The sequence below is a fragment of the Kogia breviceps genome, chromosome 16 (genome assembly GCF_026419965.1).
Source record: "Kogia breviceps isolate mKogBre1 chromosome 16, mKogBre1 haplotype 1, whole genome shotgun sequence".
Taxonomy (NCBI): domain Eukaryota; kingdom Metazoa; phylum Chordata; class Mammalia; order Artiodactyla; family Physeteridae; genus Kogia; species Kogia breviceps.
Genome location: NC_081325.1, coordinates 9737738 through 9753147, shown reverse-complemented (window position 1 = coordinate 9753147; position 15410 = coordinate 9737738). Strand labels below are relative to the sequence as shown.

The 15410-nt window shown below is 40.6% G+C and overlaps 1 protein-coding gene across 11 annotated transcripts in view; it reads right to left on the bottom strand.

The window, feature by feature from the left end:
• FRY (FRY microtubule binding protein) overlaps positions 1-15410 on the bottom strand; it is a 426981-nt gene that overhangs the window by 216340 nt on the left and 195231 nt on the right. Inside the window, exon 1 of one of the 11 annotated variants that reach the window (XM_067016674.1) lies at positions 8466-8650. The exons of the other annotated variants lie outside the window; for them this stretch is intronic. Within the exon in view, the coding sequence (XP_066872775.1) occupies positions 8466-8526 (61 nt within the window). The 5' untranslated portion in view covers positions 8527-8650. Of the gene's footprint in view, positions 1-8465; positions 8651-15410 lie in introns of those variants that run through there. 11 annotated transcript variants of the gene reach the window in all.

Here is a 15410-nt window from a genome sequence, read left to right as displayed (position 1 = left end):
AGGGGGTGTGGGTTTGATCCCCGGTCGGGAAGCTAAGATCTCACGTGCCTCGCGGCCAAAAAACCAAAACAAAAAACAGAAGCACTATTGTAACAAATTCAATAAAGACTTTAAAAAATGGTCCACATCAAAAAAAAAAAAAAACTTTAAAAAAAAAAGAATTGAGGATCCATATAAATGTATGAAATCTGATTAATGACACAACTTAGAAAGGTCTAGAGACTATTCTTTCCTGATGATATAACTTTTATTTAACTGGTTGTTATCCTAAGAAGCAGCAAGTGAACTTGAAGGCACAGTTCTCTGTGTTTACTTCTATCTGGCCCCTCTCAAAACCGTTTTTGTCTTTGGTCTCCCAAAGACTGAATACCTTGGAGAGAGTGAAAAAGTTCAGTAAAGAGAGAGTAAGCATCAAGTCACTGCCCTGTTTTCTTTCTCTCTTCCTTTACCTTCCAGTATTTTATCTTAGAGAAATGACAGTAACACTTCAGTGATTTCGTTTATAAATGTCTGTCATCTGCTAAGATGCAATTACAGGGACTTTCCCCTGATCTTCAAAGTAAGTACTGTCATCAGAGCCTGAAAGAATGTTTGCCAAGATCTGTGAGCAAAGGAAGGTGAGGTTACATTGACATTTCAAGGTCCATTCTCACCAAAAGGAGATAGAATAACCTGCTAGAGGCGGGATGATCCTCAATTTCAACTTCCGTCTTCTCCTGAACGGAACTGACAAGTGGCTCTCATTCAGGTGGCCCTCTCTGGCCATCCTCTCCTCCTCTTTCTTGTATTTTCTCCTTTCTACTGTCTTCCTCTTATGGCTCATTTTATGCAGTAAAGTCTCATTAATTTGAAAGTCCTTAATTTAAAATTGATGATACATTGGACAAGGCCTTGCATTCTTTTATGTTAGCTTTGAAAAAGATTTGCTGCCTTTTGATGAGAATCAGGGGTGCTCAGAGACTCTGCACATCACATTCTCCTGGAAGGCTGGGCCCTACCTGATTCAGGGGCTCTGGGGTGGGGCTCGATCATTTGCATTTCTAACCAGTTCCCAGGTTATGCCACCAGTGCTGCTGGCCTGGGGACCATATTCTGAGATCTCTGAGGAAAGCAAAGGGGACCAATTAATCCAGTTGATAGAAGTGTTTTTTTTTTTTTAATGCAAGTTTTTATTATCATTACTATTTTTTTTCACTTTGTTTCTACATTGTGTTTTTTAGAAGTGTTTTTCATTCCTTTTGCCTATAGCAAAACTGATATGCTTCATGAACTCCAACTAAGTTAATGCTTTGTAGGCAAAACAGAGGAAGAGCACTGAATGAGGAGTCCAAGGTCTGAGTCCCAGCACAGCTGTGTGTGTCCCTGGGACAGAAACCTGCAGCAGCTCGTCTTTGCTCTCCTTACCTGTCCTTCTTAAAGAGGCCAGGCCTCGTTGTCCTTTCTAGCTCCAGTATTCTATGACTGTATAAAAATACGCACTGACGCCGCATAAAACATCACTTATTCAAACACTTAGTAATCAACACTTGCCTTGCCTGGAATTAATATAAGGCAGTGAGATTCCATTGTCTGTCTTCTCTCTAGAGGAAACCTTGACAAAAACTCCTGACCCTTCCAGTTCTACCTCCATTTCTGCTCTGGTTCCCACCCACCTTTCTGAGACTGGCGACTCCCTCCACTCCAGGTAGACACAAGAGGAAACCTGGCTTCATGGCCAGCTGTAAATTCAGGCCTCGTGTCAACATTTTTTCAAAAACGTGAGGTGCTGAGAGTCTGCCTTTCACAAAACCCTGTAGTAGACCTAGAAGGACAGAGGCATCAACTCTGTTCCGGGCCACCGATTCGCCAGACTTTGTGGAATAGGTGGTATCTGACCCAAGGCTTAAAGGACAGGTAGGACTCAGACAGGTAGAGATGAGAAAGGTGCAACCCAGGCGAGGGCTCAGCATGGCAGGTGCCTGGAGGCCTCTGCTGAGGGTCTGTCCTTGTCCCCTCCTCCCTCACCCTCCCACCACCATTCCCATCACAGCACACATGCACAGACCCTGTCTTCACCAAGGAACTGAGAAATTCTCAAGAACAGGACCACATCTTGTCTTTATCTCAAGCACTGAACACAATGCCTGGCATAATTAATTAAACAATCCTGCTTACTTAATGGAACTATACCCATCTGATTCCACAGTACAGAGTCTTTGTGTGAATGAAATCACTGAACAAGTATATATATGAAAAACTTAAACTCCTAAGTCCTATACAAATGTACGTTTTTGTCTTTCTCCAAGTCTCCAGTTGTTTTGCAGCGGGAGCTGTTCCACATGTAGATGTACTGTTGATGAGATCACTGAGGGAGGTGAGTTCCTTGACCTCCTACTCCACCATCTTACCTCCTCCTGTGCATAATTTTTATAAATTTTATTTATTTATTTATTTATGGCTGCATTGGGTCTTCGTTGCTGTGCACTGGCTTTCTCTAGTTGCGGCGAGCGGGGGCTACTCTTCATTGCGGTGCGCGGGCTTCTCATTGCAGTGGCTTCTCTTGTTGCAGGGAACGGGCTCCAGGCACAAAGGCTTCAGTAGTTGTGGCTCGCAGGCTCTAGAGCGCAGGCTCAGCAGTTGTGGTGCACGGGCTTAGTTGCTCCGCGGCACGTGGGATCTTCCCGGCCCAGGGCTCGAACCCGTGTCCTCTGCATTGGCAGGCAGGTTCTTAACCACTGTGCCACCAGGGAAGCCCCTGTGCATGATTTTTTAATGGGGAGGTAATAAGGGGAATTTTCCATCCAAATGACAACTTCCCTAGTCTTTCTCCTTTGCCATTATATCATGTCAATAATAAATATTCAGTGCCTTACCCACTTTTTAGATCATTTAACAGTATTCAGTACTTTACAGTTTTTTTCATCATCCTAATGAATACCTTTGACTCTTGAAAAAAATGTAGGTTTTTAATTCTTATTATTAGAATTAAGGTCTTGGATGACAAGTCAATGAGTTTGGATTCTATCTGGAGCTACCAGGTTTCTGGGAGGAATGTTGATCGATATTGTTGTGTAGGATGGGCTAAAAAAAGGGCTGTTGGAGGGACAACACAAATTAAAGACCACTGTACCAACTCTGAGAAAAACGATGAAGGTGGGAACCTGTATGGGGCCCATCAGAGCAGAAAGGAAGGTCCTACATCTTACAGAGATGGTCCGAAATCCTGTCACATCACGATTTTCCAATAAGAAAATCACGCAAGATACGTTTCCCTGGCGAGACGGTATAATGATTAAGGCGTTGGAGAAACTTTTTTAGAATACTGACTCTAGAAGCTTTCTCAAAATTCCCCGCCTGTGGCAGGATACTGGTCACAGTTCTTGTCCCCAAACACTGAAAACTGTTGGCTCGGTATTCCTGGGAATAGCAGAGAGGTTCCCAGTCTGTTAGCACTAGGACAGAGCAGCAGGGCAGAGAGGCAACTGTATCTTGCCCTATGTCCATGCTCATCAAGTTTTCCAAACAGCAGAGCTAATATCCATTTACAAGAAACAATGGGGATGTAGGAACAAGTTAAATGTCACCCTAAGGAAGCAAAAGAAATAATCCAGAATTGGGTCCATTTTATAAGGAAAGTGCACTAATGTCTACCAATCAGTGGAAGAGATAAAAATAGTATGATTAAAGGAGACTTAGGAGACAGAACAACCAAATATAATGTGCAGACCTTCTTTGAATCGTGACTTGAGCAAACCAACTGTTAGAAGACATTTTAAAAAATGACAATCAAAGCAATTTGAATATGAACTGGATATTAGGTAATATCAAAGAATCATGGTTAACTTTGTTAGGAATGATAACAGCATTGTGGGTAGGTTAGAAAATACCTGTATTTTCTAGACTGTATACTGATTAAACGGAGTTCAATGAAATGGTGCCCATATTTGATTCAAAATACTTAAGAGAAAAAAGGTGTACATGAAGTAAAATGATTAAATCTTGATAACTGTTAAATCTGAGTGATGGAGATGTGTGGTATATTGTACTATCCTTTCTCCTTTTGTGTTTGTTTGAAATTTTTTCATAATAAAACATTTTTAAAAGATAAGGCTCATTTGTAAAAAGTTTCCATTATTGCCTTAGAGCGGGCAATAATGAAGGAATGCTATCTTAGAACCTCAACTCAAAAAATAAATTATTATATAAGAAAATTGAACACCATCTATAATCTAGGTTTGATCACATAAGTTAGACTGTTCACTAAGATTTCAAGTCCAGCTACATCCTTTCACATTAACTGTGTTGGACCGAATGGTGTGTATCTTGGAGCATTTACACTTACAACACGCAGCAAGGGTGAATGCAGGTGGTATGTCATTTCCCTAGGTGTCCTTTTTCATACTTATGATATTTCAGAAATATGTTTGAAAATACTATGAACGCGATCAGTTAATCAATTTGCTACAAATGAGTCCTTCATATGGATAAGGTGCTCTGCAAGGTTCAGTGGAGAATACAAAGATAACTTTAAAGTGACAATCTGAAAGATTTTTAAAATTTAGTACATTCAGTCACAAGGTGGCACAAGGCAGTGTCAGGTTGATGAGCCAAGGGACGAGCACATGAACTTCGGAGAGCGTTCATTAATTTGTCCATTGATTCGGCCATCAACTGTTTACTCAAAGCCCACTCTGCTCCAAGCAGTGTGCCAGCTGCAGGGGGTGGGAAGGCAGGTACGACTCCTGTCCTCATACAGCTGATGGTACGTGGGGTACGTGGGGCAGATAGGCATTACATAATAAACACACCCAGAAAGAGAATCACAAATCGAAGTGCTATGAGGGCTGCTGAAGAGAGAAACAGGGGGAAAGACTCAGAGACATAGAAAACAAACTTAGGGTTACCAAAGGAGAAAGGGGGGCGTGGGAGGGATAAATTACAAACTTGGGATTAACAGATACACACTACTGTACATAAAAGAGATAAACAACAAGGACCTACTGTAGAGCAAAGGGAACTATATTCAATATCTTGTAGTAACCTATAATGGAAAAGACTCTGAAAAAGAACATACATATATATAACGGAATCATTTTGCTGTATACCTGAAACACTGTAAATCAACTATACTCCAATGAAAAAAAATCCTACGAGAGAGACAGACAGACGGGGTGGACATATCTGTGACTATGGGGTCAGGGCAGGACCGTCTGGGGTGGTGACATTGACACTGAGACCTAGAAATTACTGACGATAGATACAGTCAGAGAAGCTTTCAAGGCAGAAGAGAATGAGGGCAAAGTGGAGGAAAAGCATACCTCATGGTGGCTCACTTGCTCACTTCCTTCTGGTTTTATTAGAGGCTCTTCTGGCCAGACACTCCTTGGCACTTGCTTCTGCTGACAGCCTCCATCCCCTTTACCCAGCTTTGCCCTCCTGCAGAGTGCTGGCCACCTCTTGGTATATAATGATATATTTTGTATTTGTTTTCTATCTGTCTCCTCTACTACACTTAAGTACAACAAGGGCAAAGAATTTGTGTCATTCCTCTTTGTATCCTCACTTTCCAGCTTACTAGCCAGTACTCAGTAAATATTTTTTGCATTAAGGAGGAAGGAAGCATTAAGATATATAAGGTCATGAACTGTCTCCAGCCTAGCACCTCTATATTCAACCCAAGACTCACATCAAGTCTACTGGGAGAGCTCTCTCTGCCATCTAACAGGACGCTGACAAATAAAGCACCAAGAGGCCCAGGAGGAGAATGTTATATCAAGGACGACAGCATGTCATCTCAGCAGAGAAGTTGACTAATGGTGTGTTGAGGGTGCCTGGCTTATGAAATCTTTACAGCAGAGTTTGTCAAGTGCAGGTTGTGACCCATTACTCAATCATGAAAGCAACCGAGCGGGTGCTGACCAGCATGACTGCGATGAAATAGAATCGAAAACTGTAGAAGAAAAAAACAGCAGAGCGGTGACACCCTGCATAGTGAGGGAAAGCACTGTTTCATGATACTTTTGTGTCCAGTCCCTGTCTGTGCCCACAGATATGTATGTGCGTGTGTGCTCTGGGTCACAATGCAAAATGTGTTTCTCACTGTGGGTCATGGCCAAGAAGGCTCTAGAGGCTGCAGGAACAGCAGTCATTTGTAGGCTGCTGTCTAGGCGTTAGACTCAGGTCCGCCCAAAGGGACAGACTCAGCTTCTTGAACTATTTTATTAGAACCATATTTAAGCCAGAATCAAGGGTAAGAGAACAGAAGTTTCTGCAGCTGCATTAGTGGGCGCACGACGCAGGGATCCAACCTGAAGGGACAAGGAAGACAGGGCAGGCTGGATGTGCGGGGACGGCCACCAGAAAGCAGGGCCAGGCACTGCCCCTTTTTGGATATTAAAGGTCACGAACGAAAGTTTTAGCTGTTCCCCTTCAGAATACCCTTGGAGACTCTACACGATGCAGGGTGGGAGGTGAGGGGACTTGAAAAAGAGTCCGATCCTACGTATGTCTTTGTTAATATAATATATATCATAAAACAATATACATATGGGGAGGGGGATGAATTGGGAGGTTGGGATTGACATACATACACTAATATGTATAAAATACATAACGAATGAGAGCATGCTGTATAGCACAGGGAATTCTACATCACTTTGCTGTACAGTAGGAACTAACACAGCATTGTAAAACAACTATACCCCAAATAAACAAACAAACAAACAAATAAATAAAATAAAGCATGTTACTGGGTAAAGAAAATACATACACATCAGTATAACATACATTACCATATGCATTCTACTATAAAATATATACACATATATATGTATGTAATAATCTACATATACATATGTATAATATAGATGTTATGCATATACATTATTAATACATATGATAACACAAGATATGCTTGCAACATCTAGAGTGAGAGAAGGACTTCCAGTACAGGGTATACAATAGAAACTCTATACTTTGCCCATGAACTAACTGAATAACTGAAATCCTTTACAGTCTGGTTAGTTTTTGATTTTGTCAAGATCAAAATATTTATTAAATTCCTGGTTCATATGTGCTTATTTATTTAGATGTCAACTCATTTAATAAAAAATATTTTAGGTTTTATTGAATTCTTAAGTACTTATGGAACTGTACAATGACTGTAAAATTCACTTGATACATGCCTACCACAAGTTTATCATCTAAGGCAATGGTAAGTCTACCCATTCACAGAAAACTTATTAGTTGTTACTGATCTCTTAGCAGTTAGAGAGAAGTTGAGGTGGCTAGCAGAGCGTGGGAGTGGTCTGTCCAGTGGTAACACAGCAAGGGTCAGTAACATTTCCAAGAGACCTCAAACAATGTAAGTATTAAGCATTTCACATAAGTCCTATTACAACACAGCATTTTTTCCAAATGCATCCATATGATTTGTCTTTTAACTTGTATGCTTGTTATACAAGAAAAAAAATCTCCTGAGAGAATAAAAGTTTCCTAACATACACTCCACTTTTATAAACCATAAGGGGTAAATTAATGACTGATAGAGATTTTATTCCTAGAAACAGAATGGCATTGTATGTAAATATCTAATAGTCTCGTTAGAGATAGTGCAGAATAATTAACAAGTTATTAAATCTCCCAAATCATTAATAAACAAAATGTTTCTTCTCCATTAGAGCAGCATGTTGTGCCTTTACCACTTACAAATTAACTTTTCCTCCACCTTCATTAAACAGAAAGTCAAATGGTGGTCATCCAAGATGCATGTAATTAACTGTGTCATGGAAGTTCCCTCTCATTAAATCTTTGGAACTCCTGTACAATATTGCTTACAAGGTTATGCTGGAGCTAATGTAACCAGGCTATTGCTTGGATTAAAAAAAAGCAGCGGCATGCAATTTGGACCCAGTTAATGTCAGTTAACATATGGTACCCTGTTTTTTAGTTCATAAAAAAGAAAAAAACATTTTTTAAATGTTGGAGAAGGCTAGGCCAAAAGCAAAGGAAAAACTGCTTTAGGCCCATGTCAATGTTTGAAATAAAACAAATCAGGATATTTACAACAGTATTTAGAAGAAATCAATGATAAACCCTACCTCTGCTGTAATATTAAATGTGATGGTATTGACTATTTTCCAAATGCAAGTTAGCAATTTTTACAGATTAGCAATTTTATAGAACAGATAGTCAGATCGAATCTTTTAGTGAAACTTCAGTGCACAGAAAAATTCCATGACATCGTGACTTTGTTATTCCATAGACTCAGGTATAAAACTGACCTCAGAAACACTGCAATGCCCAACAGAAACCCTAAAGAGTATCACTCTCGTCTCTGAACAGTGACATTATACGCAATTCCCTGCAGGGAGACGCGGGTACTTCTCCTACCCCCATCCCCGGTAACGTTTAGGAAAATGCCCCCTATACCCAATGCTTCATAACCAGTTACCCGCTCTGCACAATTAACAGCCTTTCATACCTACCAAGCCCTTTTATGAAGCTGATCACACAGGATCGTCTCCAACAAGCTGTCGTAATCTCCATGAGCCTGAGAAGAACCCCGAGCTCACAGTCTGGAACCGTTACACAGATTATGTTCCAAAGCAGAAAAACAGAACGACCAAGTCCATGACCCTGCTACTCTCTCTGCCACCGTTTAAGTGTCTAGGCCACAAGGTAGGGCTCTTTTATTTCTGGCCCAAGGTGTATTTTTAGTCAGGTACTAAAGACCTACAGTAGAAGACAAACTAAAACAGGCCTTCCGCCCGGGGCGCGCTGTTCATACCTATGGGACAATTTTTAGCTGCACAGTAAGACAGTGACCCACAGCTAGCAAAGCGCCTGTATGTCTATATTTAACCGCGAGAACATACTATGCTGCCAGATTCGCCAAGCTGCTTAGAGCACTCCAGGAACATGAGACTGACCCCCACAGCTCACCACAAACAGTTCATGCATTCCGATTCCACGCACGGCCCGGGGAGCCCACCCACCGGGCCGCAAGAGCAAGAGGGATCCTGTGACCAAAGAAACACAAGAGCAAAGATAACACAGGGTGGGTAATAAACCGCTGCTTTGGGAACCAGGATCTCTTGGCCACAAGTGCGAACAGCTTTAAACAGCTTAAGTTCTTACAGACAAAACCAACAGCAGAGAATCCCTATTTGAAGCCAAGAGTCAGTGAGAAACTATACACCCTTAAGGAAAACGAAACACTGAACATCTGTTAACATAACGAGTAAAGGAAAGTGATTGGGTTTAAATCTATAGTTATATTATTTTAAAAGGCACAGCCGAAATTGACTTGTTAAAAAAAACTTAATTTATAACACCAAGAAGGAGCCAACATTGGTGAGCGTTGAGTGTTCTATCTTCAAAGGAAAACAGGTCTAGGCCTATGAGGAGACTGAGAAGGAAAATGCAAAGTCACTTAAGAACAAAATAGAAGTGTAACTAACTGATCTTTCAATGGGCGTTATTTCCGACAGAAAAATTTTACGAGGGTCAGTGAAAATCTACTTCTTCACTAACACAGCTGTGAAGAGCACAAAACCCAAGTCATTTTCTATTTTTGTTTTGCTCAGGGTAACTGACGGTTTGCTCTAGCAATATAGGTTGGAATTACAAAACAGCATGGCGTGGGGAATTGACTGATGAACGGGAACACTTCACAGGAAGGAGAAAAACGTCCACACTACCAAAATGAACACTCCAAGTGTTTGCAGGCAAGCTAAACGCCAGCAAAGATGCCCCCACGCTACCACTGTGTCTTACACATGCAGGGTTTATAACGCCTTTTTTTAACAGTTGACTGAGGTGCCTGGGTAGCATTTGGTTTACGTTTTACTAAAAGGGGCCAAACCAATTCCAAGTGTGCCTAGGGAGGTATCTGAGTTTTGAGTAATAAGAATTCTTCTTCAATTTTCCTCGTTCTGGATCTAAATTGGAATCAAGACTCAACTGAAAATTTGCACTTTGTCAGCTTCAAGTCTCTAGTGCTATTATTAGATCAACCTTTCAAATGATGCCACTGTCATTCAATTAAAATAAGTTACTTAAAAGAGCCCCATACAAATAAGAAAAAAAAGTTATCTACCATCTTATTTCTTCACTCTTTTTACAGATACCAATTACCAAACAGCATGTAAGGGAAGTGCAAGAGAGAAAGAGGTAGAAAAAAGAACGAACATTAGTGAGACATGGAACTGGATTCAGGTACTCTGCCAGGCGCTTTTCGTGTATTACTTCATTCAGTCCTCACAGCAACCTTGTAAGGTGGGCATTACCGACTCCACTTTTACAGTTGATGAAAAGGATTAAAAATAAGATGGCTCAGGGTCGTTCACATACGGGGTGGTCAGACTCCAGAGTCATGACACTTATTTTTATTCTAGTACCTTCCTTACTAGGAATTGGAACTTCTCAACAATGGCAACCTTAGGGTATTTGTTTTTATCTACATTGAGGAGGAGCCCCCAAGTAATCGACTTTTTCGTCCAGAAATTTCACATATCCCAAACCCAGCTGAACACCAGAGGGTCTAGTCTCCTTTGACGCCCTCCATGGTTTGTTCGTGCTTCTGCGGTACCCCGGCCCTTGCGAGTTTGGGGAACGTCCTGAGGGCATAAACCACATTGTTCTCATCGTTGGACGCCTAGTAGAGTTGAATTCATGAATAATAGAAGGTGTCTTTCAGAGTCAAGACAGACGACACAAAAGTCCATCCATTAAAGCTCAGAGTCTTTGTTACTAAATGCCCACCTCACCTCCCCCATCTCCACTCAGAGCTTATTTCTCCTGCGGTACACATCATTTTAACCATCCTGACCTTGCCTCAATTTATGTGAGACTGAAAACATCAGATCAAGGATGGGTGAAGGCTCCTGCGGCACAGTAACAGTTGAGTAAGTGACAGCTGTCAGCTCATGGCTGATATTGATAGAAAAATCGGAAAACAACGACAAAAAGCAGACATAAAACTTCGGAAGGATAGCAGCCTTAGGATATTTTAGTATAATAAGAGAGAGCCCTTAACATTTCAAGAGCCCTAAAGGTAGCCATATATGATGAATCTTTAATAATTAATACATGTGCTGATGATCTGAATTCATTTAGACATGGTTAAATTATGATAGCATACAATAGCACAGATACAATACAGAGAATAATAAAGTATGCTTTAGAAAGAATTCTATTCCAAATTATTAAATTGAAATGCTTTTTGTGGGGTTTTGTTTTTTTTTTCCGGTACGCGGGCCTCACACTGTTGTGGCCTCTCCCGTTGCGGAGCACAGGCTCCGGACGCGCAGGCGCAGCGGCCATGGCTCACGGGCCCAGCCGCTCCGCGGCACGTGGGATCTTCCCGGACCGGGGCACGAACCCGCGTCCCCCGCACCGGCAGGCGGACTCTCAACCACTGCACCACCAGGGAAGCCCAAAATTGAAATGTTTTGAAACTTCAAGGGTTAAGCTTCATGACTTGGAGAAATTTACTCAGAGATTATTTGTTCCCCGATGATGTTACATAAATGTCATGCATTTTAAACGATATTAATGTAATCTAAGTTTAATCAATAACATACTCTGGACTGCTGGCATGCTTAATTGATAGTAACATAATAACCCTCAAATATTAATTGAATGATGACTTTAAAAGTCTATGCTTTTTATTACTTTAAAAGTTAATCTAATCATGTCACACTGGTCAGAATGGCCATCATCAAAAAATCTACAAAGAATAAATGCTGCAGAGGATGTTCCACTGTTGGTGGGAATGTAAACTGATACAGCCACTATGCAGAACAGTATGCAGGTTCCTTAAAAAACTGAAAATAGAACTACCATATGACCCAGCAATCCCACTACTGGGCATATACTCTGAGAAAACCATAATTCAAAGAGTCATGTACCAAAATGTTCATTGGAGCTCTATTTATAATAGCCAGGACATGGAAGCAACCTAAGTGTCCATCAACAGAGGAATGGATAAAGAAGATGTGGCACATATATACAATGGAATACTACTCAGCCATGAAAAGAAACAAAATTGAGTTATTTGTAGTGAGGTGGATGGACGTAGAGTCTGTCATACAGAGTGAAGTAAGTCAGAAGGAGAAAAAACAAATACCGTATGCTAACATATATATATGGAATCTAAAAGAAAAAAAAAAAGGCTCTGAAGAACCTAGGGGCAGGACAGGAATAAAGATGCAGACGTAGACAACGGACTTGAGGATATGGGGAGGGGGAAGGGTAAGCTGGGACAAAGTGAGAGAGTGGCATGGACATATATACACTACCAGATGTAAAACAGATAGCTAGTGGGAAGCAGCCGCATAGCACAGGGAGATCAGCTCGGTGCTTTGTGACCACCTAGAGGGGTGGGATAGGGAGGGTGGGAGGGAGACGCAAGAGGGAAGAGATATGGGGATATATGTATACTATAGCTGATTCATTTTGTTATACAGCAGAAACTAACACACCATTGTAAAGCAATTATACGCCAATAAAGATGTTTTTTTTAAAAGTTAATCTAATATTCATAAAAATTTCCTTTCTGTTTCTGTGTGGCATGGTGGCTTGACTGCAAATATTTTTAAGGGCAAGTGAAAGTCCAAACTGGTTGCTGCTGTCTTCACAAGCTCACAAGTTGCAAGGAGGTTCCTCAGTGTCTCTAGTTAACCTTATTGTTTTGGCAAAGGCTGTTTCTAGGCTACTGACCCACTGATACTACTTCATGCTACTTTATTGGCATGAAGCTTAGATTATATAACCACTCTCATCAAATGTAGCCTATTAGACTGTATTCACCTTCCTTAATGTACAGTCAATCTACTCTATTATATTATGGGAAGCAAAAAATATCCTTTAGACACCAACTCAAGAAATTTTCCAGCTTGAAGAAAAAGCCAGCATTTAAAGTGGTGACATTGAACACAACCTATATCAATCAAAACCCTAAAGTCATAAGAGACTCAAGCTGATAATTCTTTTTTTTCCCCATCATTGGTCTTAAACACTTAACATTTCTCACTGAGGCTTCAGAACCAATTTGGGATATATTTAAGGAAATATTTCAGTAATAAGACGTTACATTTTATTTGCATAATCACATGCACACTAGTCTTTCTAGAAATTTAGTAAACACAAGTGTTAAAATATTACCACAGAAATGTGGCAGTTAGTGATAGATGCCAGTGTCAAGAGGATTATCTCTTTTCACTATCTTTCCATGAGATAACATAGTACAGAATATATTCATTCACTTGGATTAACGAATCTTTCAGAGACAAAGAACCTCTGAGGCTGTCTTAGGGTAGGAACCAAATTAAGTACAACATAAGCAAACATCACGTGCAGCCTTGCCCCTTCCCTGTGGAAACCATAAGGGCAGAGAACCTTTAAGAGACAACGTGTCATTATGCTTGGAGGTAATGGCTATAAACAGGCTTCTAGTTGTAGGTAGCCACTGCCAAGTATGTCATTACCTGAAGACATATGCGACAGACAAATGCAACTCCAAAATGTTTGCCAGGAAGGCCTCTAGGAAAATACTGGTTTGTTTTGGCACAGGGACCCTCTGGAACCCACCCAGCCACTGTTAAAGCAGTATTCTACCAACAGGTATGCAACACGTATCATATACAGATTGTCTGAACCTATACAGGGGCTCTCTTTAAACCTGTGTATCACCCATGCTCTTGTAAACTACCAGGTGCACTTAAGCCCAACCTTAGAGAGGAAAATCAGAAGGGGTTCTCTGCTACTGAGGAGGGAAAGAACTTACGTGTGTGAGCAATACTCTAAATGCTTTCTCTCCAAAACCTTTTCTCTGATGATGAATCAGCCTAGAGACGTTCCCCAGTCCCACAACTGTAAGTGCAATCAATCCCTAACTGGAACTTTCCCAGGCCTACAGTCTTTTAATTACTCTATATTGGAGGAACATTGCATTAATCCTGTTTCTTGCGTTTAACTCATTTATTTTGGGGGGAGGGGCCTGACAAAAGCCCATTTACCCAAAGCTGGGGAGCTCTTAAAAAGTACAAATTCCAGTACAAATTTCACCGACTTCTGGTGAGGCTGGAATCTGTCTTTTTTTAAAGGCTCCACAAGTGATTCTGATATACAGCCAGGTTTGGAAGCTACTGGTGGCCTCTGGGAATATTTAATAATAAATGATAACTGAGTATCCTGTAAACTGTCTCCCCAGACAGGAGAATGCATAGGAGAGTTTAAAATAGTTACCATCTTAATATGGTACTGGCACAAAAACAGAAATATAGATCAATGGAACAGGATAGAGAGCCCAGAGATAAACCCACACACATATGGTCACCTTATTTTTGATAAAGAAAGCAAGAATATACAGTGGAGAAAAGACAGCCTCTTCAATAAGTGGTGCTGGGAAAACTGGACAGCTACATGTAAAAGTATGAAATTAGAACACTCCCTAACACCACACACAAAAATAAACTCAAAATGGGTTAAAGACCTAAATGTAAGGCCAGACACTATCAAACTCTTAGAGGAAAACATAGGCAGAACACTATACGACATAAATCACAGCAAGATCCTTTTTGACCCATCTCCTAGAGAAATGGAAATAAAAACACAAATAAACAAATGGGACCTAATGAAACTTAAAAGCTTTTGCACAGCAAAGGAAGCCATAAACAAGACCAAAAGACAACCCTCAGAATGGGAGAAAATATTTGCAAATGAAGCAACTGACAAAGGATTAATTTCCAAAATTTATAAGCAACTCATGCAGCTCAATAACAAAAAAACAAACAACCCAATCCAAAAATGGGCAGAAGAACTAAATAGACATTTCTCCAAAGAAGATATACAGATTGCTAACAAACACATGAAAGAATGCTCAACCTCATTAATCATTAGAGAAATGCAAATCAAAACTACAATGAGATATCATCTCACACCAGTCAGACTGGCCATCATCAAAAACTCTAGAAACAATAAATGCTGGAGAGGGTGTGGAGAAAAGGGAACCCTCTTGCACTGCTGGTGGGAATGTAAATTGATACAGCCGCTATGGAGAACAGTATGGAGGTTCCTTAAAAAACTACAAATAGAACTACCATACGACCCAGCAATCCCACTACTGGGAATATACCCTGAGAAAACTATAATTCAGAAAGACTCATGTACCAAAATGTTCATTGCAGCTCTATTTACAATAGCCAGGACATGGAAGCAACCTAAGTGTCCATCAACAGATGAATGGATAAAGAAGATGTGGCACATATATACAATGGAATATTACTCAGCCATAAAAAGAAATGAAACTGAGTTATTTATAATGAGGTGGATGGACCTGGAGTCTGTCATACAGAGTGAAGTAAGTCAGAAGGAGAAAAACAAATACCGTATGCTAACACATATATATGGACTCTAAGGGAAAAAAA